The 27694-nt window shown below is 25.9% G+C and overlaps 1 protein-coding gene across 3 annotated transcripts in view; it reads left to right on the plus strand.

Moving 5' to 3' along the window:
- Positions 1 to 27694, plus strand: part of LOC136072045 (nucleoprotein TPR-like) — a 144869-nt gene that overhangs the window by 115168 nt on the left and 2007 nt on the right. For all 3 annotated transcript variants that reach the window (XM_065820049.1, XM_065820050.1, XM_065820051.1), the window contains exons 39-51: positions 1333 to 1394; positions 1720 to 1768; positions 1947 to 2047; positions 2134 to 2180; positions 5178 to 5249; positions 5324 to 5371; positions 5511 to 5639; positions 10320 to 10469; positions 12794 to 12956; positions 14819 to 14955; positions 15292 to 15330; positions 23398 to 23430; positions 23559 to 23591. In XM_065820049.1, the coding sequence (XP_065676121.1) occupies positions 1333 to 1394; positions 1720 to 1768; positions 1947 to 2047; positions 2134 to 2180; positions 5178 to 5249; positions 5324 to 5371; positions 5511 to 5639; positions 10320 to 10469; positions 12794 to 12956; positions 14819 to 14955; positions 15292 to 15330; positions 23398 to 23430; positions 23559 to 23591 (1063 nt within the window). The remainder of the gene's footprint in view (positions 1 to 1332; positions 1395 to 1719; positions 1769 to 1946; positions 2048 to 2133; positions 2181 to 5177; positions 5250 to 5323; positions 5372 to 5510; positions 5640 to 10319; positions 10470 to 12793; positions 12957 to 14818; positions 14956 to 15291; positions 15331 to 23397; positions 23431 to 23558; positions 23592 to 27694) is intronic.

Below are 27694 nucleotides of genomic sequence, written 5' to 3' on the forward strand. Positions count from 1 at the left end.
CTGATTACGGACAAACAAACAAAAAACTACTGTACGCTTAACTTTTTAGTTTTCTCAGTTTGCGAAAAATTGACATTCCCTGTTTTTCCCTTGCACCCTTCATATATATTAGCATATATATAGTATATATTTATATAGGAGTATATATAGGAGGAGGAGTAGTAGTACCTTTCGGACAAAAGAAATGAGACCAAGTTTTTTAACTTTTATTTTCAAAATAATAAATGAATAATAAAATTTTCAAAAGAAAATAAAGAGTAAAGCTTAATTTTTTAAATAATATATTGATAAATATCCGGTCATGTGTCCTTGGATTTCTATGCATTTTTGAACACAACACTTCATACTGTCAATTAATTACTTCAAATAATCCAAGGAATGCCGTTCCAAACTTCTTGGATTGCAACCTCTAAATCATCTAAATTTTTTGGTTTTTTCTTTTCCACTACTTTTTTCATTAACCTCCAGACATTTTTAATGGGTTATAGATCCAGCGAATTAGCAGGTCAAGAAGAAACTTTCCATTAATGTTCTGTAAACCATTCAGAAACTGATTTTGAAGAATGTCACATTGCCTCATCCTGTTGAAATGTAGAACACCGTGGGAAAAGATTTTTTAAAAGTGGCTCAGCTTCAGAAAGTATTTCTTTGTATTTCCCACTATTCACAGTGCCCTTGATTATAAGTAATGATGTTTTACCTTTAGAACTAATCACCCCCAAACCATAAGACTCTGTTTAAACTTTGGTTCGCCATTCTTGGTCATTTCTTTACCCTTCAACCTTCTTGAGTTCGAAATAACTCAAAACAACTTTCGTCACTAAATACCCATTAATTCCTTCTTGTTCTTAGGTGTTTTTCATACCATTTTACCCTATTTTCTTCTTGAACAGGAGTCAATAGGGGTTGATTTTTGGGAACAAAACTGAAGTACCCACTTCGGTTAAGATAACGAGTAATGGTTCTGGGAGCAACCTTGGGACTGCCTTTTTTGATTAATTCAAACTGACGACTTCATTTCTAAAATAAATATTTTTAGGTAAATCAGAAATAATAACAAACACATAGATTTTTTGATGAATATATATGCACCTGATAAATCAAACAATGGGTTTCATAAAATACAAAAAAAGTTATTGTATGACTCGTCAAAAATTGTAAAAATACGAACAAAAGTTTTGCATACGCTGTCTCATTTTTTGAGACTTTAGTTAATTACTTGCAATCTTATTATTTGCATAAATAGATATTGCCTCATCTCAGAGACTTTATTTAATAATGTAAACAAAAAATAACTTCATTTTTTTTCTCTTCAAATTTTAAATTTTACAGAACACTCAACTTCAGATAGATCCTCGGTTACAGTCATCTTTACAAGAAATATTGCGCCAAAGGTATTGTTATATTATTTTATGTTTTTTATGAATGAAATTTTTATATCACCTTTTGTATAAAAAGGAAAAGATATTCTGACAAAAAAGAAAGTTCTGAAAAAAAAAGATTGTGTTTTTGTTTTTTTTTAAATTCTATTTAATAGAAGAAAAAAATTCTATTGTTTTTTTAAAATATAAGTACCATTGTTTTTTTTTAAAAAACATTCTATTGTTTTTACTATCATTGTTAGTTAACCCAATTAGTAAAATAAAATCGTTATCTAAAAATTAAGTAATACTATGTAATAACTTTCATTATTATTTATAATTAGTTGTCTTTTTTTAGACAATATGTCCGTGAAAGCTCTCAAATGCCTTTGTTTTCATTTATTTCGGTGTGTAACTTCATTGTTTTATATGTTTGATTAGGTTATTGATTTAATATATTGGCTTGCTAATACGTCTTATTTTATTTGTTTGATTGGGTTATTGATTGTTTTCTACTAAAACATTTTTATATATATTTCTTAACAATTTAATTTATTGATTAAGATTACAGAGTAATTATTTCAGGGACCTGGAAATAGTTTTTATGAAGAAACAGATGATTCTATGGTTCCGAGTACACCAACTTTATTTTTGCCTAAACGAATTGAATATGCTGAAGCTATTAGGTACATCTTAATATTAATTTTCGATATCATTTCTATTCTTAATTATTTTATTCTAACTCTTATTGTGTTTTTTGTTTTGTTTATAGCTCTATTGTTCGTTATCCTTCACAAGGTTCTTCAGTTCCTCACCCTGGTAGGTTTTGTTATTAAAATATTTTTAGTTCTATTTTCTTTTTCTTACATTAATTTTTCATAATACTTTCTATTTCAAAAATTATTTCAATGGTTTATATTAAAAGATATTGTATATATTAATTTCACTGTTCATGTTAAAAAAGCTATAAGCATTAGTTTAAACAAATACTATTAGTTTTATTAAGTTATTTAAGCAATAATACATTTTTAAAATGTCCTTCCATAGCATTTTTATCTAAAAAATTATTTCTTCAAAAATAATAAACTAGTCTATAATAGTAAAATAATATAAATGGTAAAATTAACAAGTTCTTTAATTTAAAAGTACAGAACAAATCCAGTCCACAGTATCAAACAAAAAAAGACCATTAATTTATAAAACAACTCAACAAAGTTACATCAGACACATACAAAAATTATTACTTTTGTTATAACAATAGTTAATACATATTATTTTTATTAAATAACCATGTTCCTGGTAGTACCTTGCTTAACTTTTTTCTATGGGCAGCAGCCTTGTTCGTTGAGGTTTGTATTTCAGAGTTAAAGAGATGATAGAGGGTGTAATCACAATAAAATAGCTTTCTCGACTGAAGCAGCCCTCTCGGGCTTGGGGAGGTAAATAGTATTTTTTTTTTAATAACAGGACAAACAAAACATAAGACTGCAGGTTTTCTCTATTTAAGTTCTCTGTAGCAATACTTTTTCACTGTTTGCATTTGTTTAAATAACTCCTTGTAAAAACATGTACAAAATAGCTGCTGCATTTAGATACTGTATTATAAATTTAGATTAAATTATACTGCAAAAAATTTGTTTAATTTTCAAAATACTATAGAAACATGTAGTCTGTAAGAATTTATACAATTGTTGAAGAAACTTTAATTTTATTAAAAGTTACAATCATTTTTCTTTCTTTTTATAATTGTAAAAAAAAAGTTATATTTTTTTCAAAAGAAAGTTTATATAACAGAAAATAAAGTAGTGTTTTTTTTGTGGTTTTGCATAGAAACTATATTTATTTTCTTTTATATATATTCACATATCAACATATGAATATATGAAATATATATAAAATATATGTGAATATATTTTATATATATTCACATATATTTTATATATATTCACATAAAAGTATTCTTTAGAACCCTCTTTAAATGCTCTTCACTATTTAATAAGTGATTAACGATTTCAGGTATTCTTGTCTGCTGTAAATTGGCTGCGTGTTACTATTTTTTTTAAAAGCTGATAAGACTACTTTTTCAAGTTTGTTAATGTTATTTTAAAGAAAAGATTTTTAAAAATAATCACTTGAGTTTGTTGTATCTATATTTTTGAATTGTTACCTTAAAACGCTTGTTAAATCACCTCAAAATTTAAAAAGGTGATTTTGAAAAAAATGGATTTATACAGTGCACTTTTCTTTTCAGCACTGTCTTTAAAGTCTTGAAACATGCATAAGTTTTTTCTTTCTGCAAACTTATTTTTAGATAAATAAATTTTTGTTGTTTAAAAGTTTGTTTATGACTAGTAGACTTTTTTCAACGTTAAGTTAAAATGTTCCTAAAGGATAACATCTTGTTAAGTTAAAATGTTCCTAAAGGATAACATCTTGTTAAGTTAAAATGTTCCTAAAGGATAACATCTTGTTAAGTTAAAATGTTCCTAAAGGATAACATCTTGTTAAGTTAAAATGTTCCTAAAGGATAACATCTTGTTAAGTTAAAATGTTCCTAAAGGATAACATCTTGTTAAGTTAAAATGTTCCTAAAGGATAACATCTTGTTAAGTTAAAATGTTCCTAAAGGATAACATCTTGTTAAGTTAAAATGTTCCTAAAGGATAACATCTTGTTAAGTTAAAATGTTCCTAAAGGATAACATCTTGTTAAGTTAAAATGTTCCTAAAGGATAACATCTTGTTAAGTTAAAATGTTCTTAAAGTATAACATGTTATATTTTTTTGTTTATGACTTAACTTTATATTCAGTATTCTGATTATTCAACGCTTTCAGTACTTATGTACTAGTTTTATTTTGCTTTATTTAAAACATGACCTTCTGAGGTCCCATGGCATTCTGAGGTTTTACCTTTAAATAAATGCTATTTGTATGGTTAATCCCATACTAAAGTTAAATATTTTGAACCTTATTGGTACCAGCATTTGATCACTTGCTCAATTTTTCTGATACATTATTAAGTGTTTTACTTTTAACTTTTTAAATTGTTTAATAAAAATATTTTCTTCACATTCGTGTTTTGGTGGTATAGAGTTGAGAGAGGATTATAACCATAATTAAGTGGCCTACACGGCTTTGAGGAGGTGAATTTTCAAAAAAAAAATTTATTCTTGTCTGCTGTAAATTGGCCACATGTTACTATTTTTTAAAAGCTGATGAGACTACTTTTTCAAGTTTGTTAATGTTATTTTAAAGAAAAGATTTTAAAAAATAATCACTTGAGTTTATTGTATCTATATTTTTGAATTGTTACCTCAAAATGCTTGTTGAATCACATCAAGATTTAAAATGGCAATTTGGAGCAAAATAGATTTATACTGTGCACTTATCTTTTCAGCACTGTCTTTAAAGTCTTGATACATGCATAACTTCTTTCTTTCTGCAAACTTATTTTCGGAAGGAAATAAATTTTTATTATTTAAAATAGGTTTATTTATGACTAGTTGACTTTTTTTCAACATCTTGTTAAGTTAAAATGTTCTTAAAAGATTACATGTTATATTTTTTTGTTTATGACTTAACTTGATATTCAGTATTCTGATTATTCAACACTTTTAGTACTTATGTACTTGTTCTATGTTGCTTTATTTAAAACATGAAAATGTTTTCTTTGCATCACTTTTTGATCTTCATATTGATTGCAATTGCAAAACCATGAAACCGAATGTAATAGTAGAGTCTTTGTTTATGTTTTTGCTATCTTCTGAAGTTCTGTTCTGCCTTGAGTTAAATTAATTTATTTGTGTTCCTTTTAAGAGTTTAATGAGGTGAGAAGTTCTGATGACTCTGCTAATGTTCCACATACACCACTTAGCGTTGTTCCTAATGGTATGTACATTATAAATTTTTTTTTTGTTTGGAACATTTTATTATTGCTCTTACATTATAGTTTTGTTTTATAGTTTCTTTACAACAATCAATTGCTTCAAGTTTCCAATTAACTGGACAAGGTTAGTTTCTTTATTTCTTTTTTTGACTGGGAATGATTTGTTATTAACTAGACTTAGGCTTGTTTCTTTATTTCTAAGAATGAATGGTTATAATTATAATAAAAGATTTATCATAGAAATAATATTTTTACATCTGCAGAAAACAGTGTTAACAAGTTCTTTGGTGAAGATAGTAATCTACAACATGTGCCCCAACATGTAACTTTAACTGAAGAAGAGGATATTAATGAAACAGAAACTAAAGATGATGCAGAACTAATGCCTTCTGGTAATAAAAGTATATATGTTTATTTTAAGATTTTGTTTACAATTAGTTAAATGTTTTCTGTAAACATTTCTGTTAATATTCAGTTTCAAATTAATTCTTTTTTACAAGAAATAAGAAAATTTTTGTCTTTTTACAGATTTATTGTTTTTAAATTTACATGAAGTATGGTCTAAGGAGACTCCTTTCTAAATGTAAAACAACGATATGAGCTGACAGTATCATCTAGAACATTTACCTAGAGAACCGAAAAAACCCTCAAAAAGTAATGACTAAGCTTATTCTCAAGGCTCGTTTTGTTGTATCAGACCAGACCATTTAAAGAAAGCTAAAAGAAGAGGGACTAATGTGTAATAATAAATGCCCAGCCTAGAAACAAAGTCTAACCCTTTCCTTGAAGAAAAATGAGTCAGCATTTCATGTAATGATGGGAAAAACATCTGTTCATTGTAGACCATACAAAAATGTTCATCCTAATTGCATTTAAGAAGCAGTCAAGCATCCATATCTAGTAATGAACTGTGTTTGTCATTTGTTGTTTTTACTAATCCATTTTGCTTATTGTACAAGCAATAGGTATTATCTTTATATTTAGAACAGTGGTTCTTAACCTTTTTGAAGTCGGGGAGCACTTTTGATCATGACAAAATTTTGGGGAGCACTGAAATCAAGGAGTAAAATAAACAAACAAATACACATACGTACTACTTTAATTGAAAATAAAAGATTATAACATAACAGTTTAAAATGATAACATGACAAACAAATAAACATAAATTTAATAAGTAAAAAAATAATATTGAGCAAAATTTAATTCAGAAAAATAAAAAAATTTAATGTGAAACCTGAGCTTGACGGTGTTTACAAATTTCAGTGATATTAGGCCTAATTTTAGAAATAGCTTCAATTTTTCATCCAAATTTGTAAGTGTTGCTCGTTTTTTAGTTTTTATGTTAATGACTATCGAGAAACAAAGTTCACACAAATATGATGTTGAAAATTGCAACAAGATTTTAAGTGCCTTCATGGATATAGCTGAGTATTCTTCTTGCACAAAGATCCAAAATTCCTCAAAATCCAATTCGGAAAATTTCATCTTAAGTGTGCGATCCGATGATAGGTTCATTGATTCTTCTTCTTCATGGTATGTCAACTTACTATTTGATGTATCAATCTTGGCAAAGGGATTAATATCCAGTCATATGTTTCTACGTTTATTGATGGAAAATAAAATTCAATTTTTTTTCTAATAAAATTAAATGCTCCGTTACTGCTGAAATAATTTTGTCGGTAGTGTTAACATTAAGAGAAGGAAAGATATCTACTTTCTTCTTTTCCAACACACAATTTTTCCAAATAATAACTTTTTTCTGAAAGGCTGTCAATTTGTCGGTCGATGTTAAAAAATTTTCTTTTCTTCTTCGAAGGCTGGAATTAACACAATCTAAATAATCAAATGTATCAGCTAAATATGCCAATTTAGCACACCAAATGTCATTTTGAAGATATTCCACAAAATCATCCATATTTTCTTTTTGGAAAAAGGTCATCAATTCATCCTTCAGTTCTAGGAAATGACGTAACACTTTTCCTCTGGATAACCATCTCACTTCAGTATGCAAAAGCAAAGATTCGTGCTTAGCTTCCATAGAGATGCAAAGATTTTTAAAGACGTGTATTTTCAAAGGTCTCGATTTTATGAAGTTTACCATATTTACAACTTTGTCTGGCACAGATTTTAATGCTACTGGTAATGTTTTGGACACCAGAGATTCTCTATGCAAAGAACAGTGAGTAGATATAATATTGGCATTTCTTTTCTTGGCACGAGTCACAAACCCTTTTAATGAGCCTACCATTGATGGAGCACCGTCTGTACAAATTCCCACACCCAACTCCCATGATATTTTGAATTGTTCAAAATAGGAAGAAATAGAATCAAAGACATCTTGTCCTGTTGAACGTTCGGTAAGCTCAAGACATCATAGAAATTGATTCACTATTTCGTTTTCATAAAGGAAACGAATGAGCTTTTCCACTTATGTCAGTGGACTCGTCAGTTTGCAGAGCAAAATGCCGTTTAGAAAGCTTATCGGCAATGTTTTCTCAATATCATCTGACATATTTTTAATTCTATTTTTTATTGTATCATTTGAACAAGGAATTTTCATTATTTCCTTTGTTGCTTCATCGCCATACAAAATTTTAACCATTTCACAACATGCAGGTATAATTAAAGACTCTGCTGTAGTATTTGTTTTTAACTAAACAGCAATCATTTCAGCAACCTTATATGACGCCAACTGTGCCTTATCGGAAAGTTTCACAGTTTTTTCAAAATATTTTACTTGTGTAGCTTGCGTATCTAAAAATCGTTTGAAATAATATTTAGTTTTTGTAGCAAGGTTGGCGTGATTTGTAGAAAAGTGACGTTTTAACTTGTTAGGAACCATCGCCCTGTTGGATAATTTTTCTCCACATACAATACAATGTGGAATGTGATATTCTTCCTACAAATGTACGTAAATCCGAAACTTAAATATTCTTCAGAATACTGTCGATTAATTTTTTTTCTTTTAATCCTATTGTTTGTATCAGACACAATATGTGTAGCAAGAGCATTACTACCGCTTCCACTTGTACTCGGTCCATTTTTAGTATTTTGTTCTTCTGAATCATTCGCTTTTTGTTTGATAAGAAATTTGTCCATTATGGAGTATTACTGTAAAAACCAAAGATAATTTGGGAATTAATACCGGGCTTATTTTAATTAAGTCCCAGACAAAATGTCTGATTAAATTTAAATTTGATTGGACAATGTCCGATCAAATTTTTAAGATGTTTGTAGCAAATTTTATTTTTAATTACATAGCTTTGTTTATATTACAGCTGTTAAAACGTTACAATGAACTAATTTTTTATTACTAATTTAAATAAATATTTCATTATTTATTTACTATATACTATTATTTTTTCATAATTTTTTAAAATATTTTAGTTTTTAAAACACCTTTTAGATTCCGTTTAATAACAATTTTTATCATACATATTAAATTTAAAGAATTAAACGAATGCGCAAATGTTTTTTGCTTTGAAGTCACCAATTTTAATAGTCATAACGACTATTAAAATCGGTCATTGCAAATCAAACAACATTCGCTCAAAAAATAAGTTTTAAAGTAAAAAAAAAAACATGTTGTTTAAAGTCTTCGTTGTTTGTAAAATTATTCGTTGATTTAGTTTAAAAAAAAATTATTTATAGAATTTTAAATTAATAAAACTGCCTTAATATAATTTTTTTTATGGTAACTTAAATAAAATGTAATTATTGTCAACAATCTCTAGAAGTTTTACTTCGTTCTTTCTTAAGCTTAATTAGTTTTTTCTTATACTCAGTATATATTAATTAAATGAATGTATTAATTAATTAAATGTACTTTTATTTTTTCTTGATTAGAATAAAATACAAACTAACCTTATTATTATTTGGTTTCCTGTAAACTGCACTTTTTATTTTTATTTTCAAAACTTTGCATTCAATGTAGGTAGGTAGGTAGGTAATAAAACCCAATTATTGTAGCTTCTTACCTAAACTGTAATCATTACAGTGTAATGTAATTAGTGAGTGAACATTAAATTTTGAGTTTCGTGGAGTACTTGCAACTACCTAGTGGAGCACCATTGCTCCGTGGAGTACCGGTTAAGAACCACTGATTTAGAAGAACAACAATACACAAACAACCTATATTTCTCTCTAGGCTCAGTTTTAATCTCAACATTGAACTATTTATATATTGCTGTGATTGAAGTCACCAACAATAAGTATACTAGTGTATAATCCATTTGGAATATAAATTTGGGTAGAATATTTACCCAAATGATTTTGCACCCACCTATTATTTTAGTAGTTTAATAGTCATGGAAGCACTGGAAAATGCTAGAAATCTCAAAAAAATGATTGATTTTAACAGAGTTTATGTAAGAGCCAAGAAAATTGAAAATGTGAGAATTGCATCTTTTAAACTCTATGCTGAGTGTGGAGGCAGAAATGAAAATTGATGGAGGGAGTAGAAGGTACTGGAGGGAGCTCTGATAAGGCATTAGAGATAGTAAAAAAGTTTTCTGGGCAGTCTGGTTTGGGTTAATTTACTGAACAGTCAGAAAAAAAGTCTAATATCATTTATAAAACTGTATTTACTGGATCTGTGTTAAGGTGAGTTTCCACTCATTTCCGCTTTTTTCACGGGAACGGGAAAGAAAAGGAAAAAATAGTCACGTGAGCATGCGTAATACAAGTTTTAATACGTCCGAAGGAAAACTACGCATGCTCACGTGATTGTTTTTCCTTTCCATATCCCTTTCCCGTAGAAAAACGGATGAGTGGAAACTCACCTTTATAGACCCACAGATCTATACATATGTTTGAATTACGTGAATAAGCTTCAGAAGGAATTCACATTAATAACTTAAAAAATTTAATAATTATGTATAAGTTAAACAATAATAAGGCGTACTTTTATGGGCAAATTATTTTTTAAATTAAATAATATATAAGCCTAATATTTAATAAAAAATATTCCAATTTAATATTTAATTTTTTTCTTTTTAGTTCAAGCTAATAAAAAATAGTTACATTAAATTATTTTATATGCTATTGTATTAATTAATTTATTTTTTTTATAGTTCAAATAGATACTTATGAAAGCAAAACCTATACAGAAAATATAAAAGACATACCTGAAAATAAGTTTCAAAGTTCTGCTGAAAAGTCTAATTTCTCAGTTGATGAAAAAGAAACAGAGGTTCTTATTCTTACAAAAGAAGATAAAATTGGTAAGTTTTTATTTAAAATTGTTATTGTAAGCTATCTGTTTTTATATGTGTAATAATAAAAGTATAATTTTTTATTATGTTTTTATTATTAATGTATTATTTTTTATTATATATTATTTGTAAGTTTTTTTTTTTAGATTGCTTTTTACATGTTTTGAAAATATTTAAAAAAGGTGATAAAAAGACAAAGCTAAACTTCTTTCAGAGAAAGTTTAAAAAAAAACCTTAACTAAAAAATAAAAAAAACTTTAATGAATTTTTAAAAAAGTTCATTGAAGACAATGTGATTATTAATGATGAAAAATTCTGCATAAAAGTTGTAAAAATAGAACAAGATTAAAAAAAAAATTTTTTAAAGTAAAAACATTTATATATATTTTTTTTGATAATTTAGATAAAAAAATTTTATTGTAAACAATTATAAAAAGTATTATGTTACTTTTTTTTAAAACTTTGCATAGTATAAAATTATTTAGTTAGAAAAGATCAAATTTTGAAAGTATTTTTTTAAGCCCATTTTTGAAGTATTTTTTTAAGCCCATTTTTGAAGTATTCTCAAAACATGTATGAAATTATGGTAAAGTTGTTTAAAAACGTATATGGTCAGGAACAGCGTGCAATTGCACACCATTCCTGACTAAGACTGATAATAAAAAAATGGGAAATTATATTTAAAAAATATAATAAATCAATTAAACAGTTATGTTACATATTGCTTTGATTTCATTCTTAAAACAATATCATTGTGTTCCAAAAATCACAAATCTAAATATCCTTTATCCTTACTTTTATCTTCTTTGACCAAGTTGACTGACAATTTTTGTTTTTCCTTGGATAAGCTTGCAAGTATAGATATGAGAAAGGACTCAGAATCAACAAAAAAGACCCCATTTATAAATTTTATGTTTGGATCCTTATCTTTTACTGTTTGCCTTGATTGTAAATAATGAAATTTGATAAGGTGATGGAGCCCATCTACAATAAAATGATTCTTCTTGTTTCTAAACCATGTGAAAGTGTACTTCAGTCATGAACTTAGCAAGAACCTTTAATATTTTTAAAACAACCACCTTCAAGCCATCTAGGATAAAAGTTCCTTTGATTTTCTATAAACTTTCGAAACATATAATATTTATGTATTCTAATATATATGTGTTTTAAAAACATTTACATAGGAATTGCTATAAAAAATCTTTTTGTTTATACACATTTTTTTTAATATTGTATAGTAGAAAAAATGATAACTCTGAGAAATCAAATCAAAGAGATTAAATCAAACTGAAGAGATGCCAATAATGTGTCAAAAATCTTTGTATTATTTATTTTTATTAGTATTAATCAAAGATTTTTATTTGCTATTATTTCCACTGCCATTTGATGATACTTCATTTGCACCCTTAAAAATTTCAGGTGATGTTTTTTGATTTAAATCAATCTTTAAGTTCATATACTTTGTTCTCAACTTTATTCTGAATAACTTATTCTAAAAAAGATATCAAATCTTTTTCTAAATTTAATTTAAGATATCTCTTTGACTCTTTTCTCCTTTCTTTCCTCAGTTCTTCGTTCTTCTTTTTTGCCTGAGATATTTAAAGTATTTGTACAGATGTCTAGTTTTTTTTTTTATTTTGTGATTTCCATACCACAATATTTTATTTTCCCTAGTTATTTTTTATTGAAAAACAGAAACAGCTGTAATATAAAGATGATAGACAAAATTGTTTGCTTAAGATTTTTTTTGTTTTTTTATTTTTTTGTTTAATAATGTGTAACTTTAGTTTAAGTCATAAAAAAACTCCCTTTTTAGAGCATTACTCTACTCCTTATGGTTCATAATAAAATCCCTTCATGATTCATACATAATTTGTAGTGGGCTTTTTTTTAGTTTTTATTTTTATTTTTTATTTAATTTTTACATTTGCTCTAATTTTTATATTTTCTATTAATTTGTGTTTAAAAATAATTCTTTATTTTAAATACTTTTTAAATATAATTTTGTGGCTTATAGCTTTAAAACAAGTGTTAATCTTGCTTTAAAGTTTTAAGAAAAAGTTCTCTTTTTTTTTCTTTTATAGATACAGATAATTTTGAGGGTACTCAATCAAAAAATTTTTTCTATTTGAATTTCAAAAATACTATTATAAATTGATAAAGTTATTTCTGAACTGTTTTTTTAATTTTATTAAAAGATTTTAAAATTCTCATTAAGATAAAATCAAACTAAAAAAAAATGCTAGAAGATGTCAGTTTAACAATCTCTTATAGTTGTATGCTTGATGTACAAAATAATTTTAAACTTTTTTTTTGTATGAATTATTTGAAAGGTGACTTTGATCAGGATGAAAATAGTGAAGATTATTATGATGCTGGTGATGATGATGGAGAAAATAATGTTTATGATGAAGATGTTGGTAATTATAAAAATGAAGATAAAAGACAAATAAAAGAAACTTATGAAGATATACATAATGATGAAGTTCCTAAAAGGTTGAAATTTTATAATAAAAATTAATTTATGAATGTGATTAAAATTAAATTAAATAAATTTGAAATTTTTCCTTGTTATATATAATAAATGTGTTTTTTGTTTTTCCAATATTTAATTTAAAAATACAAAATGCCTATAATTTAGTGTCATGAAAATTAAGTGCACAAAATTTTTGTTTTTTTCTACTCTTGTTTTACTTGTTTTAAGTTTTTTATGGGTTAACTATAATTACAAGGATAAGTAAAAAAAAGTCCATCAGTTGAGGGCATTAGGACATTACACTAAGAATAAGATATTAGTATTACTTTTTGATTCAATATTCTGATAATGAAGCATAGTTTGTCTCTGTGAGAAAAGTAAGTGCACAATGAAACATCTGCTAAATTGAAAAAAGCCATATAATGTTTAATAAACCAATCTACTGTTAAGTTAGAAAGCATTAGATTTTATGTTCAATAAACCAATCTACAGGTAGGTTAGGAAGCATTACATTTCATGTTCCATAATCCAATCCACAGTTTGGTTAAATTTTAACAGCTTTCACTATTAAGTTTAAAAAAATGCATTCAAAAATAAAAGACTTTAAAGAGAAATGATATCTGATGCAGAAAAGGATCAAGAAGACAAGTGTCTGATAAATGATTCAACTACACATGAAATCCATGTCGCTCTCACCTTTAGCAGTTTTTGTTTACTGCTGGATGGTTTCCCTGAGAGCTTTACAAGAAACTTTTACAAATTTCATAAAGAAGTGTCACTTTTAGGCATTGGACACCAAAAGTTGTCTAAAGTACAATTAAAAAAGATAAAATACAATTTAAAGTTGTTAATCATATATTTTTTATTATATTAAGTTAATTATACTTACAAATTGAAGTTATTACTTAAATAAATGTTATTATCTACAATGTTAACTAAAGGAATTTTTACTTTAATGACTGTTATTAACTAAAGTATTAACTAAAGAAATTATTACTTAAATAACTAATTACTGCATGATATACATAAATAGCCTTAAATAAATGTAAAACATGTAAAATGTGACAAAAAACATTAAACATCATGTCAAGCCCAAAAAGAATGTTTCCCTGCTGATAAACTCTTACATTGGGTTTTACAGTTCAAGAGATGTTATAAGTGTTTTTATATATTAAGAAAACATTCCAGCAGACTTATGCCACATGCACCCCAATAAAAACAATATACACTCCAAAAAAATCAAGAAAATTAGCACTAAAATTTAAATGTTCTATTTTAGTGCTAATTTAAATGTTAAACATAACAACTCTGCAGATATCAATCTGATTGAAACTCTCTGGGCAATTGTAAAAAAACAAAACCAAAAACATGATTACACTACTAAAACCAAAGCATGAAAATCCAAAGCATGAGTGAGACTTCTATGCTACGAGATAGATTCCATGCCAAATCATGTGCCGAATGCCATAGCAGCATTGGGAGAACACATAAAATACTAGAGTATAGATTATTATTATGTTGGAGTAAGAAAACTTGATAAATTCTGGATTTTTTATCTTTTTTATTTTGACGCAATTATTTTTTACCATACTGCATATTTTTATATACATATAATAAAATTGTATGTAATATCATATTGTCAATATTTTCTTCTAACAATCAAAATAATTGTCATAATGTAAAATAAAAGTTAATATGAAACAATGTAACAACAATGTAACAGTAATATGAATATATAATGTAATGATGCATCGTAAAACAGTCTTAAAGTAAGCAACGAGTCAAAGGGTTTACAACAACAAAACATTAAGAGTTATCTGTAGAATCTATCTAAAGAAAACAACATTAAAATAAATATTTTTAGTTTATTTTTTTGCTACAGTGAATGTGGAAGTAATGTTCTAGAAGAAATTACAAAACCAAATGAAGAAAGTGAAAATGCTTTGGTTGATGCTAATAGAATGGAATCTGATGATGATATTTCTCGTGATGCAACTGAACCTGTGGTAACTGAACTAGGTAAAGATATTTTAAATTAACATGTGAAATTGTTTTTTACATTAAGAAAGATAAGTTTTTTATGGTAAAAAGGATAAGTTTTTTATGGTAAGAAGGATAAGTTTCTTGAGTAAGAAATTTTTTTACTTAAAAAAGTTTAAAAAAGAGATGTATGACATTGAGATGATATAAACATTTTAAATGTTAATCCTTAGTGTAATATTTTTATTTTATGTAAGTCTTTTTGTTTCGGAATAATGAGCTTTAATTATATATTAAGAAATATTATTATAATTATAACATATTTACTTTATTGTTGCATGTGATTCATTTACAATTGTTTTTACTTAATCATAGAAACCACTGGAAAAGATGAACAACTTAAAAAAACTGAAGGTTTATTTATTTTATTTTTAATTTAAACGAACATTTTAACATAATTTTTTTTTTTTAATGTTATTAGTTCATGTTAATTATTACCTTACTGATGGATATCCTTCTCAAGCTAATATTTATTGTAATATGTTTATTACAATATATTCATGGTAATATTTATTGTATAATATTTATTGTGTAGTATTAAAGTATTAAGTGTATTTACAAATAATGTATCTGTAATGGTAATATTCAGTTTATCATGGCTGATATATACCCTATATATATATATATATATATATATATATATATATATATATATATATATATATATATATATATATATATATATATATATATATATATATATATATATATATATATATATATATATATATATATATATATATATATATAGGGGAAAGTGGGGCAAGATAACGAATGGGGTAAGATGGCTTTTCATTTAGCAACTCACCAAAAAAACTTAAAAATGGGTGAAAACGAAACTATAATTCCACTTTGTATTTTAAAACATCAAATATTTTTTTTAATTACTAATAATGCAATTTTATTCGCATAAGTTTACTTTTTTCTCTTCAAAAAAAATACTTTGCTTTTGTGTAATCATAACGAATGGTGTCCTTTGAGTGTAACGTTTTTAAAAATATTTTTTTTTATGTGTGTTTATTTTATGTTTCTTTAGTTAGATTAGTTGGTAATTTTTAAATTTTTATAATGTTGGAGTCAGAAATTGCATAATAAGTCATCTTGCCATGGTCATGTGACCAGATGACATATTTATGAACTTTTTATTTTAATTTTTATTTCAAGTTTTTCTACTTTTAAACTAAAAATTCATGCAGGCAATGAATCATTATAATAAAATGAACATACTGACAAAGAATTACTGCTTCATGACTGATAGTTTTGCAATAACTTAGGGCTTTCAAAACGTTCGCCATCTTGAAGCCTTCCTCAAACTATCGAACTAATATTGTCAACCAATTCTTCTAACGAAAATATTTTTAAACAATCCATTCCTTCTTATCAAGATGCATTATTTAAATCAGGTTTTATCTGCAAATTCGCCTACCATTCAAATAAAAAACAGATCCCATTCAAAAATCACAAGCAAAACATAATCTGGTAGAACCCACCTTTCAGTACCAATGTTGCAAATTTCGGTATGCTAACCATCTAAAATCTTTTAACATTAATAAATATAAAAATGATACCGAATTGTCTAAAGAAATTTGGGACATAAAAGACAAAATGTTTACACCCTTAATTAAGTGGAAAATTGTAAAATGTTGCAATCCTTATAACACTTCGTCAAAAATTTGCAATCTTATTTTAACATATATGGGTGATAACTTGTTAAATAAACGAAACGAGTGGATTTCAAAATGCAGACACAAGAATAAATTCCTCTTATCTTTTTTTGACACGATTAGCTAATATTTTGTTTTTTCGTTGTCATCAAGTATGTCTTAGCAACGTTAAGATCCCACTACACAGTATTTTGTCATTTTTAGCGGTTTTTTTTGTTTTTGAATTTATATTCAATGGCTGATGATTGTCGTATAAGCATGAAACTTAAAGTACCATAGAAAAAGTTGTTTTTTCTTCGTTAATATATATGTATATCCCTCTATTTAAAATATCTTTTTAATATTGAGCACTCTTTTACGACTATGAGTTTTGTTATATTATTATAATACAAAACAGCCTTAAATATCCATATATATATATATATATATATATATATATATATATATATATATATATATATATATATTTATATATATTTATATATATATATATATATATATATATATATATATATATATATATATATATATATATATATATATTTATATATATTTATTTATATATATATATATATTTATATATATATATACTATACTATACCATACACAATCCATATGTAAGGATGCAATTTCCTAATATCATTTTTGCACTCCTAATGTAAAAATGTGCGATTTAATTTTTCAAAAGAAGAAAAAAAAACTAAGAATAATGAAAGAAAAGATTGCTGCCCCATGCCTAATTTTCAATTTTTTCGTTGAAAAATATTTCTTTCAAATGTGTTTAAAAACATTTAATTAACTTTTTTAATAAAAAAAAAGATTATTTTGGTCAAAATACTAATGAATAATACAAACATGCCTAATATGTTTTACTTTCACTTTAAAACTTTTTAAATTTTTGTAAAAATATTTCAAAAATTTAAAATTTGGGCTATCAATTATAAGTAATGTTAATCAAAAATTGTAACAGGGGGTAATTCTTGTCCAATTTTGCTCATTTTTTTAGTTTTTTTTTATAAATAATGAAAAAATGAGGGAGAATAGTTGTATTTTAAAAAAATGTTATTTTTACCCCACTCTAATGATGGTCCAGCTATCAGAGTAGATGTATAAATAAATCATTATTTGAGAATTTATTATCAATATTTTTTATTCAAATATTTTGACTGATTGTCCCCTTCTGTATGCTTGTGTAAATTTTCTTTTGGCAATGTTTTAAATGGGGTTTTACTTGTTCTATATGTACTATAATTGTAAAAAAAATTGTACTATAATGTTTCTAAGCAAAGTGTAACAATAGTCACAAGAAATCTTTGTACTGTTTTAATAGCCTGCTTTTTTAAAGTCTGATTGTTTTTATTTATAAAAGTTTTATGAATATAGGTAGTAATTAATAACATATAAAATATATTTTTAAATAAAGATTAAGCAGAAAAAAGTAATTTTCAATATTACAAACAAAAAAAAAAGGTTTAAATAAAGATAAAACACAAAATTACTTAAATAAAGACAAAATTACTTGAAGAAATCTACTGATTTTTGCTGACCCTGGGCAATATGCTCAGCAGGTGTTAAAGGGTGTTTTAAAGTATTTAAAAAAAATACTTTGTTTATTTATTTAGATGACCAGAAAAAAGTTAAATAAAATAATAAGGAAAAAACAGAAATAAAGGCATTGTAAGAATTTAATCCAAGAGTTGAAAGATATCCTGACTTTAATGAGCATTCATTTGTAACTTTTTTACACAAGAATTATTTATCCTAGTCTTCTGCTGTGAAAGTATTTCTGACCTTGAGGAGTTATCCTTTAAAATACTTTTTGACCATCCTTATGCTGATAAAACAACTTTAGGCAAACTATTTTTAGAAAAAATGGTATTGACATATAAAACAATTAAACAAATAGAATATAACACAAGAGAATAATACCTGTTTTCAAATGAGAAAGGGAAGGATAATTGCTTCCAAACATCACAATATATATATACAGAAGTTAACACTCTTTCTATAAATATCAGTTCTGTAAGGCCAAAACCAACTCTTTTTGATGCTGATGTTGTATGCCCTCATAATTAAAGAAGGAGCTAGTGATTAATTTTTTTTAGAATAAAAAAAATCACATTACAAGTCAGCATATTTTATTGTTTGGACACTTAAGGACTTTTGAAGTAGTTAAATTCGATCAAGAGCTATGGGATATGATGAAACCAAATTTAGATATTTTTTCTCAAATTATGTTTCTCCAGCATTATTACTATAGAACCTATAACATTCTGTGGAAAATGTGATAAATTAATACTTAAAGAGCCAAAAATCAGTGAAAATAACTTTAAACAACATAGCAATATTCTGTGTGAAATATGTTGCTATTGGTTCCACTGTTCTTGTCAAAATTAAAAAAAAAAAAGATGATTATGAATTATTAGCAGATCAAGACTGGATTTGTTACATGTGCTACATGTCTACTTTGTCTTTATATGTATTAGATGTTTATATGAATTCAATCATTATATTGAGTTCTTTCTTATCAGTCATTACAATTAATTCCTTTTTCTAAAACATATATGCTATTAGATTAATATAACAGAGTTCCTGCAGAGTTATTTTTCCTGTTTTTTAGTCAGTTTTTAAGGTAATAGCCTGCTTTTTTAAAGTCTGATTATTTTTATTTATAAAAGTATATGTTTTATGAATTTAGGTGGTTGAAAAACTTTTTTACATATTTATTTTAAACTTTTTTATCAATTATGATAAAAAAGTTTAAAATAAATATGTAAAAAAGTTTTTCAATTAAAGTTTACTAATTTTATTTTAGGTTTAACTTGGCTGACATTGTTCATTGTTTGGACATTGTTGATTCAAACTGTGCACTTGCTGCAGCTATTAGTGATTATCCTAAATAGAAGCATATGTTGGATTCTAAAATTGCTAAAGCATACTAAAAAAAAATTGGATAAGCTGGAATATGTGATTTAGATCGGAATAGTCCCTTGTATTCAAAAAGTTATTTGAATTGAGATGAAATGTTTACTCTTGAGTACTTAATTCAAAGGGAGGGAGGTGCTTATTAATTTTTGTAAACATTTCCACTCATCCTAAACTTATTAAGACCCCGGCCCTGTTTATTAACTTTTACTTGTAAATGACAAAAAATTATTATATCAAAACTAAAAGAAAAATTGTTTTTATAAGATATTGACTAAAGTTACCACCACCATTCCGTTTATTCCCACCCACCTTTGTATTGAAGACTCAAGAGTATCTTTCACGTTCCAACTTGATGATTTCTGAGGATACACTTATACTATATTAGTAAAACAACATTACATTATAGGTGAGTTATATTATGTTCTATTTTATAGCTCACCTATACACTACGAACAACGGAGATTCTATAATATAACTCACCTATACGCTGAAAATGCAAAACTATCAAACCAACTTCAGAAGACTTTCTAAACTTTCTTTAAAGTCTTGAATATGTTTAAAAACTCCAACATCTTTGTTAACTTGTGTGAAAAAAGCTAGAATATTCTTTGATTAGGAGTAGATTGTAATTTAAGGGTAGAATATATTTAAGTAGAAATTGTAAGAGAGAAGTTCTTGTTGACTTAAGACAAGAAAAATTTAATTTTAGTGTTGTGTTTATGCGAGAAATTTACAAGTTATCACTGGTTCATTTGTACTACAAACAGTAGCAGTAAACCCTTATTTAAATTGAAATCAATAATGAAGTAAATTTTAATAGATGAAAACTTCACACTATTTTTCAAACATCAAGTATACACAGGTACCATTTGCATACAAGTTCCATCATTAAAAAATATATAAAACTTTGTTAAAAATCAATTTGATACAATCAGTCATTCATAAAGAATAGACATATTTTTTAAATGTTTTCATAAAAAAGCCTGCTTTTTTGGAAAAAAACCCTGCTTTTTAGGCTTCCACACCTGTTTTTTTTTTATTAAAAATTTCCTATTTTTTACTATTGACCTTTCAGGAACCCTAATAAAAATTTTTTTGAAAAAAAAGTTGTATTTTTGAATTATTGTGTTATTTTTGGGTTATTGGATTTTGGGGTTTTTACTAAAATTTGGTATAAATCTTTAGTAACAAAATTTGATAAGTATAATATAGATTAGTATAGTTATCTAAAAGCTATTTTAATTTCTTAAAGTTATATTGTCTTATACAAAAGCTTAATTAATAATCAGATTGCATTTTTTTCTAATATAAAGCTATTTTTAAATTGAGTTATCTTTCTAGCTAAATTTAAAATATAAGTAGATTATAGTCATTTGACATTAACATATCAATCATTTGACATTAACGTGTCAATCATTTGACATTAACATGTCAATCATTTGACATTAACATGATTATAATCATTTGATATTAACATGTCAAAGTATCAATCAGAGGGAAGAAATTAGGCTAGTGGGTGGAAGTAAGTGACCATATTAAGTAATCAAATTGAGTAATATGTAATTATTGCAAAGAAAGCATAATTAAAAAAAAGAGAGTTAAGATCCATTTTGATAAATCCAGAAGGAAGAAAAAAGGATGTGCTAATGATTCCGCAGAAGTATTTAGCGATATATCAGTTTTAGAGTCAAGGCCATCTACACCTGGAGCATCAAATAAGTCTAACCAGTCGGAAAATAATGGTCAAGATCGTTTAAGATTTAATAGTGGTTCTTCTTATTCATCAATTGTTCATTCAACTGCAATGATGATGCAACGGCAAACATCCATTTCTAAATTTGTCACTACAGCAACAAGTAATCAAAAAAATGAATTGGATTTGCAAATTGCAAGGTATTTTTTAATAAATATACCATTTAACATGGTAGAAAATCTTGACTTTACTACCAAACTGCATAAAGTATTTAGACCTGAGAGCGAGCCCCCAAATAGAAAACAAAACTTGCATCTGATCAAGTTAAAATAAATACAGATAAAAAATTTTCTTTTAACTTAACTACTCTTATAACTTTACTTACTTACTTAGAAAAAACATTGGAAGTCAAAAAGAAGAAGCTGAGGAATGGTTGAATCAAGTCTATCCTGAATTTATACCAGACTACTAAACATTTAAACTAAAAAAAGGTTTGCCAACCAACATATTTATTCAATGATAGTGTAAAAAGCACAAAATCAGGAACAAATTGGTGGAGATTTATAGAAATAAAGGAAAGCTTTCCAAATTGCCTGTAAGTTTTGTAAGATTAAAACGACAGTTGCACATTTGTCCAACTAGTCCAATAAAAGATTTTTCTCATCCTTAAGCATTATTTGGAGCAAAATTAGAAATCTTCTAGAAAGAGTAAAAGCAAAAATGCTCATGATTTTTGCTTTTACCCCATGCTTACGAATTTACATACATTAAGATGCACAATTGCTGATGACTAAATTGTTAAATAACTTTGTTTTAAACCTCTAAGTTTTAATATTACTGCTTTAAATAAAATAGATTCTCATTTATGATTCACTAAACTTCTTATTTTTTAAACAACTTTTGAACAGCACCAAATTTTGAGTCTGAATGGAAATTAATTTATAAATATGATAATTATAAATATAAAATTTAAGACCAAAAACCCATTAAGTTTGGTTTTTGGTGGGTTTTTGCTCTTGAGTTTTTGGTTGCCAACCATTTAAAATAAATAACAAAAGTTTTAACAAAAAGCAACTACTTATTTTTTCCAGCCCATTTTTTTTCTCACAGGAAATAAGTTTTTCACAATATCATTCTTCGGGACAGGTGGAGATGTGGTTTAATAATTTGCTGTAGCCATATCACCATTTATCTATTTGAATAAATTATGAAATAATAACATATCACCATTTATCTATTTGAATAATTGAAATAATTTCTTCATCCAAAGAAATAGTTTTACGATCTGATAATTTTTCAGCTGTAAGTATATCTGAGAATTTTTGAAGAAATTGGTTTTACAAGAGATCTTGTTCTGACTTTTGGAGGGGACCTTAATTTTTTTTTTTCCGGAGTAGAATGAACACTCATGATGCATGTCAAAAAAAGTGTTGCATTATGAATTTCATAAGTGGAAGATCATCAATAAAATGATTAAAGCAGACTTTAAAATGCTTTGGTACAACAAAGTGTTTTCATCTTTTAGAAACAGCATGAATTCATGATTTCTTTGCTTTTTCATTAACAGGCAATATGTGGAATCATAACGTTACTATGTATTTTGTAACGCTCTGGATAACGTTTATTGTTATTGCAAAGACCTACAACACACCGATCATTAACCATACGTTGTTTGTTTTGTTATGTACTTGTTTGTTTTTATGTTTTTAAAAGATTTGTTCACATTTATGCCCTTCCAAGAAAAACAATGCGTTGTGTGGTCATATAATGTAAATAACTGTCATTGTTTCTTTTTAATACTTCTTTTTTTTTTTTTCAATGCATGGCGTTTCATGCCCCAAGAAATTTCTAGCAAAAAATGGCCTTAATGTTGATGTTATTTAAATTTTTTAAATTTTGATCTTATTTATTTATGCAATAAATTTTTGATTATTTTATTTACCTTTTGATATTATTTTGCTCAGTTTTCTGACAAATGTGCATTAAAAAACTCATCCTGTTCCATTACTTCCTTGTTATCATCTAAATTGTTTGGTGTACTATTGTTATGCAAATTGTTTGTTTATATTAATAAAACTTCTTGTTCTACTACTTCTCAATTATCACATAAACTTAGTGTATAAATTATTATTTTAGATGAAAAAACTAAACCAGTTCGTTTGCAAAGAGGTGATTTTTTAAATTTGTTAAAATAATAATTCTTAAATTTCATCAAAATATATGATTATTTAATACTATTGGGAATATATAAAATTTTCATTAATCTATAAAGTATTTTCTAATCAAAAAATTTTTAGGTGTCCGACCTCGTCTTCGACGCGATTTGCCTTGTAAGTTTTTTGTAATGTTTTAGTTTTGTTAAAAGCTGGTTGAAAACATTTTATTTATTCTTTTTCACCATAATAACTTCATATAATCATACTTTTTTTACATCATAACTAATCATACTTTTTTTACATCATAACTAATCATACCTTTATTTTCACCATAACTAATCAAACCTTTATTTTCACCATAACTAATCATACCTTTTTTTCACTATAACTAATCATACCTTTATTTTCACCATAACTAATCATACCTTTATTTTCACCATAACTAATCAAACCTTTTTTTTCACCATAACGAATCATACCTTATTTTACAGCTCAGTAAATTTAACTTGTTACTTTTTCTTTTCATCTTGTCTATTAAAGTATTGTCTATTAAAGGGTGTTTTAAAGTAGGGTGTTTTAAAGTAGGGTGTTTCGATTTTTGAAATATCAAAAAGAGTAGTGAAAAATAATAATTTTACGATTAGTTAAATATATTAATCAGTCTAGGAAAATTTCACTCTATCACCTCGATAAACATTTTTGTGATATCTACTCTCGTCAAAAAAAAAAAAAAAAAACTAAATCCGGGTTAATTTCTAGGCCTACCTCAAACTGATTGTCTAATTCATTTGCTAATTTTTAATGAGCCCTTTTTGACCTCGTTATGATTTATAAAAGGTCTAATCAGTCTCCCTTATTAGCTTTACTTCTATCAAAGTAGCTGTTTCTATCTAAGCTTTACTTCTATCAAAGTAGCTGTTTCTATCTAAGCTTTACTTCTATCAAAGTAGCTGTTTCTATCTAAGCTTTACTTCTATCAAAGTAGCTGTTTCTATCTAAGCTTTACTTCTATCAAAGTAGCTGTTTCTATCTAAGCTTTACTTCTATCAAAGTAGCTGTTTCTTTCTAAGCTTTACTTCTATCAAAGTAGCTGTTTCTATCTAAGCTTTACTTCTATCAAAGTAGCTGTTTCTATCTAAGCTTACTTCTATCAAAGTAGCTGTTTCTATTTTTTTTCTTTTAAGCTTGTTTGCTCATTCTAATCAAATCAATATTTTTAATACACATTGTATAAATTGAATTATAAATTGAACATGTTTGATTCAGAGAAGATTTACACTGAGTTTGATGATTAACTTGGATTATATTCTGCCAACCAGTTTTAAATGTTGAAGAGCAGTTGTTTACATAAGTTGTTTGAGTTTCATGATTCATAATACATATTTCTGAAAGTAAAAAAAGTTATTTTTCATCTGAATTTAAACCGAAGTGCTTACAACTCTTTTGTGTGTCCTTCTCAATCACATTATTTCAGAATTTACTTTAAGCCACAACTACTCAAATCAATATTTTTCCCATGAAAATACTATATACAAGTTCTTATTTCAAACTAATAATCATAACCATTTAAAATGTTTTTGGTAACAACTAATTGTTTTTAATTTACTTGTTCCTTATGTGGCAATAAAAGAGATAAAGATTCATTTTCATGCAGAAAATCTAATTTTTCTATTTGATTATTATATATATATATATATATATATATATATATATATATATATATATATATATATATATATATATATATATGTATATATATATATATATATATATATATATATATATATATATATATATATATATATATATATATTTAAGAAATTTTTGAATAAAAAGTATTTTAAGGGGTTGCTACCGACCCTCGAACAATATATATATCCCTAATATTATTATAAAAAAGTTTTTCAAAATTATGTCATGTTAGGTCTCAAACGAAGCAAAATCATATACAAATTTCAAAAATAATATTTATTTTATAAAAAAACATATATAAAAAAAATTATAATCAAAAAATCTTGTTAAATTCCCTATTTTTCATTTTTAGTTAAAAAACGTAACTTTTTGTTTCCTAAAATTTAAATAAAAATTTAATTATAAAATGATTAATATTTTTAAAATTTTTATATGATTTCCCTTCATTTGAGACCCAACATGACATAATTTTGAAAAACTTTTTTTTTAATAATATTAGGGACCTATATAATGTTCGAGGGTCGATAGCAACCCCTTAAAATATTTTTTATTCAAAAATTTCTTAAATCTAGCATTTTTTTAATTACATACAACATATTCAGGGGGTGCCTGCAGTCATTTTCAGAAAAAGTTGTTTTTAGAACCACCTTAATATATATATATATATATATATATATATATATATATATATATATATATATATATATATATATATATATATATATATATTATATATATATACATATTAGGGTGTTTCAAAAAAAAGTTATGTCTGAAAAAAAAATGAGCCCTAGCTTATCATCTGCCAGACCATGATTTAGTACTTAGGATTTTTTTATTTTTGAAAATCCTAAGGGTCCCTCCAGGGGGTAATAGGGGCAATTTTTTTAGCATTTTGTACCATTTTTAAAAGAGTTTGGAGGAAGTCTTAACCATAAAATTTTTTAATTTTTTTTTTTATATTTTTGTTTGTAAAGACCTATTTAATCTAAATAAAACAGGCTCTTTTCTCCAAAAGAATAAACTTTTAAAAACTGCTTTAAAAAATCCTAAATTTATTTATTTTTTAAAACCCATAAATATTAAACAATATTTTTTGAAATTTATATTAGTAGGTTTATTTTTGATTACGTTTTCGATACAGTACTATATTAAATTCACTTGTATTCAGCTACAAGGTTTTTTCTAGGAAATGATAAAAAGAGAGGGTCTGGGAATGAATAATAAGGGAATAATTAAATATTTTTTGTAATGAAATATTCAAAACCAAATGATTTTTTCTGAAACTAAAGAAAAATAATTTTATAAAACTACAAAAAACTTTTAAATCTAAAGTAAAATTTGTTTTAAATTGAAATACAGTAATCCTAGTAAATTTATGATCATCTTTATTACAGCTATCTAATAAAAACAAAGCAATTTTTCAAATTAAAAACAGATTAAAACTTTGTTTAACAAAAAAATATAAAATAAAAACTAGATTTTTTTTCTGCTAGCAGCATTTTCATAATCGATTTTTTTTTTGCTTTTTCCGTTTTTCTTGTAATCATTTGTAAAGTAAAGGGTGTCCTGCCTTTTCTCCTCAGAGTATACTCTGTTTATTAGGTCTTGAACTAATTTTACCGCCCTCTCAGAGCAGTTATTAACAATATCAAGTCCAATTACTATTGCTCTAAATTCCAGATAAAAATCATGGAATTTTTAAAATTCTGATGGTGTTTTCATCCATTGAGCTTCTGCTTTTTCATGTCTAAGCATATCAAAAACTAGCCACAACTTGTCTGCTATTAATGGAGCTAAACTAAGGAGCCTCATCTTTACTGAAGTTAAGGCTTTTTAATATAGCTTGGTCCATTATTTGGCGCTCCAAAGGGAAATTTTCATTTGGACATCTTTGAAAACTATACAGTTTCTTGGCCATATCACAGCATTCCCTACACTTTTCATCTGCTAGGGCAAAAACTACCAAAGTGGGATCCAAATACCAAGTATGTCTGAGAATAGAGCTCGCAACAGCTTGGGAGCCAAGTAGATTCCATAAGGTAAAGTCCCTGATATTGTCGAAAAAAAAGTTATTCAAAAATATGTCAACCTGGGTCTCAAAAGAAGCGTATTTTCATAGAGATTTTTAAAATGTTATTCATTTGTAATAAAAATAAGTATTTTTTGTATTATTGCTTATTATCATTCTGTTGAAATTTTTTTAAGAGTCTATCATTTTTTCACATATTTTTTTTTGTCAATAAATTTAAAAAAAATATATTTATCTTTTCTAAAATCTCTATGAAAATACGCTTCTTTTGAGACCCAGGTTGACATACTTTTGAATAACTTTTTTTTCGTCAATATTAGGGACTTTACCTTAAATACTAAAGATTTGAACCCAAATATCTTTACAACTTGACGTGATGGTGAAAAATGGTTTGCATATTTGAAATCAGCATATTTAATTTATTTTAAAAAACCACCTAGTTAACAAGATATGCACAATAAAATTTTATTTGTTTATCAGTGTAATTCTTTTATTTTTAATCTGATAAAAATTGCCCATTTTACCCCCTGGAGGGACCCTTAGGATTTTCAAA

The sequence above is a fragment of the Hydra vulgaris genome, chromosome 15 (genome assembly GCF_038396675.1).
Source record: "Hydra vulgaris chromosome 15, alternate assembly HydraT2T_AEP".
Lineage (NCBI taxonomy): Eukaryota > Metazoa > Cnidaria > Hydrozoa > Anthoathecata > Hydridae > Hydra > Hydra vulgaris.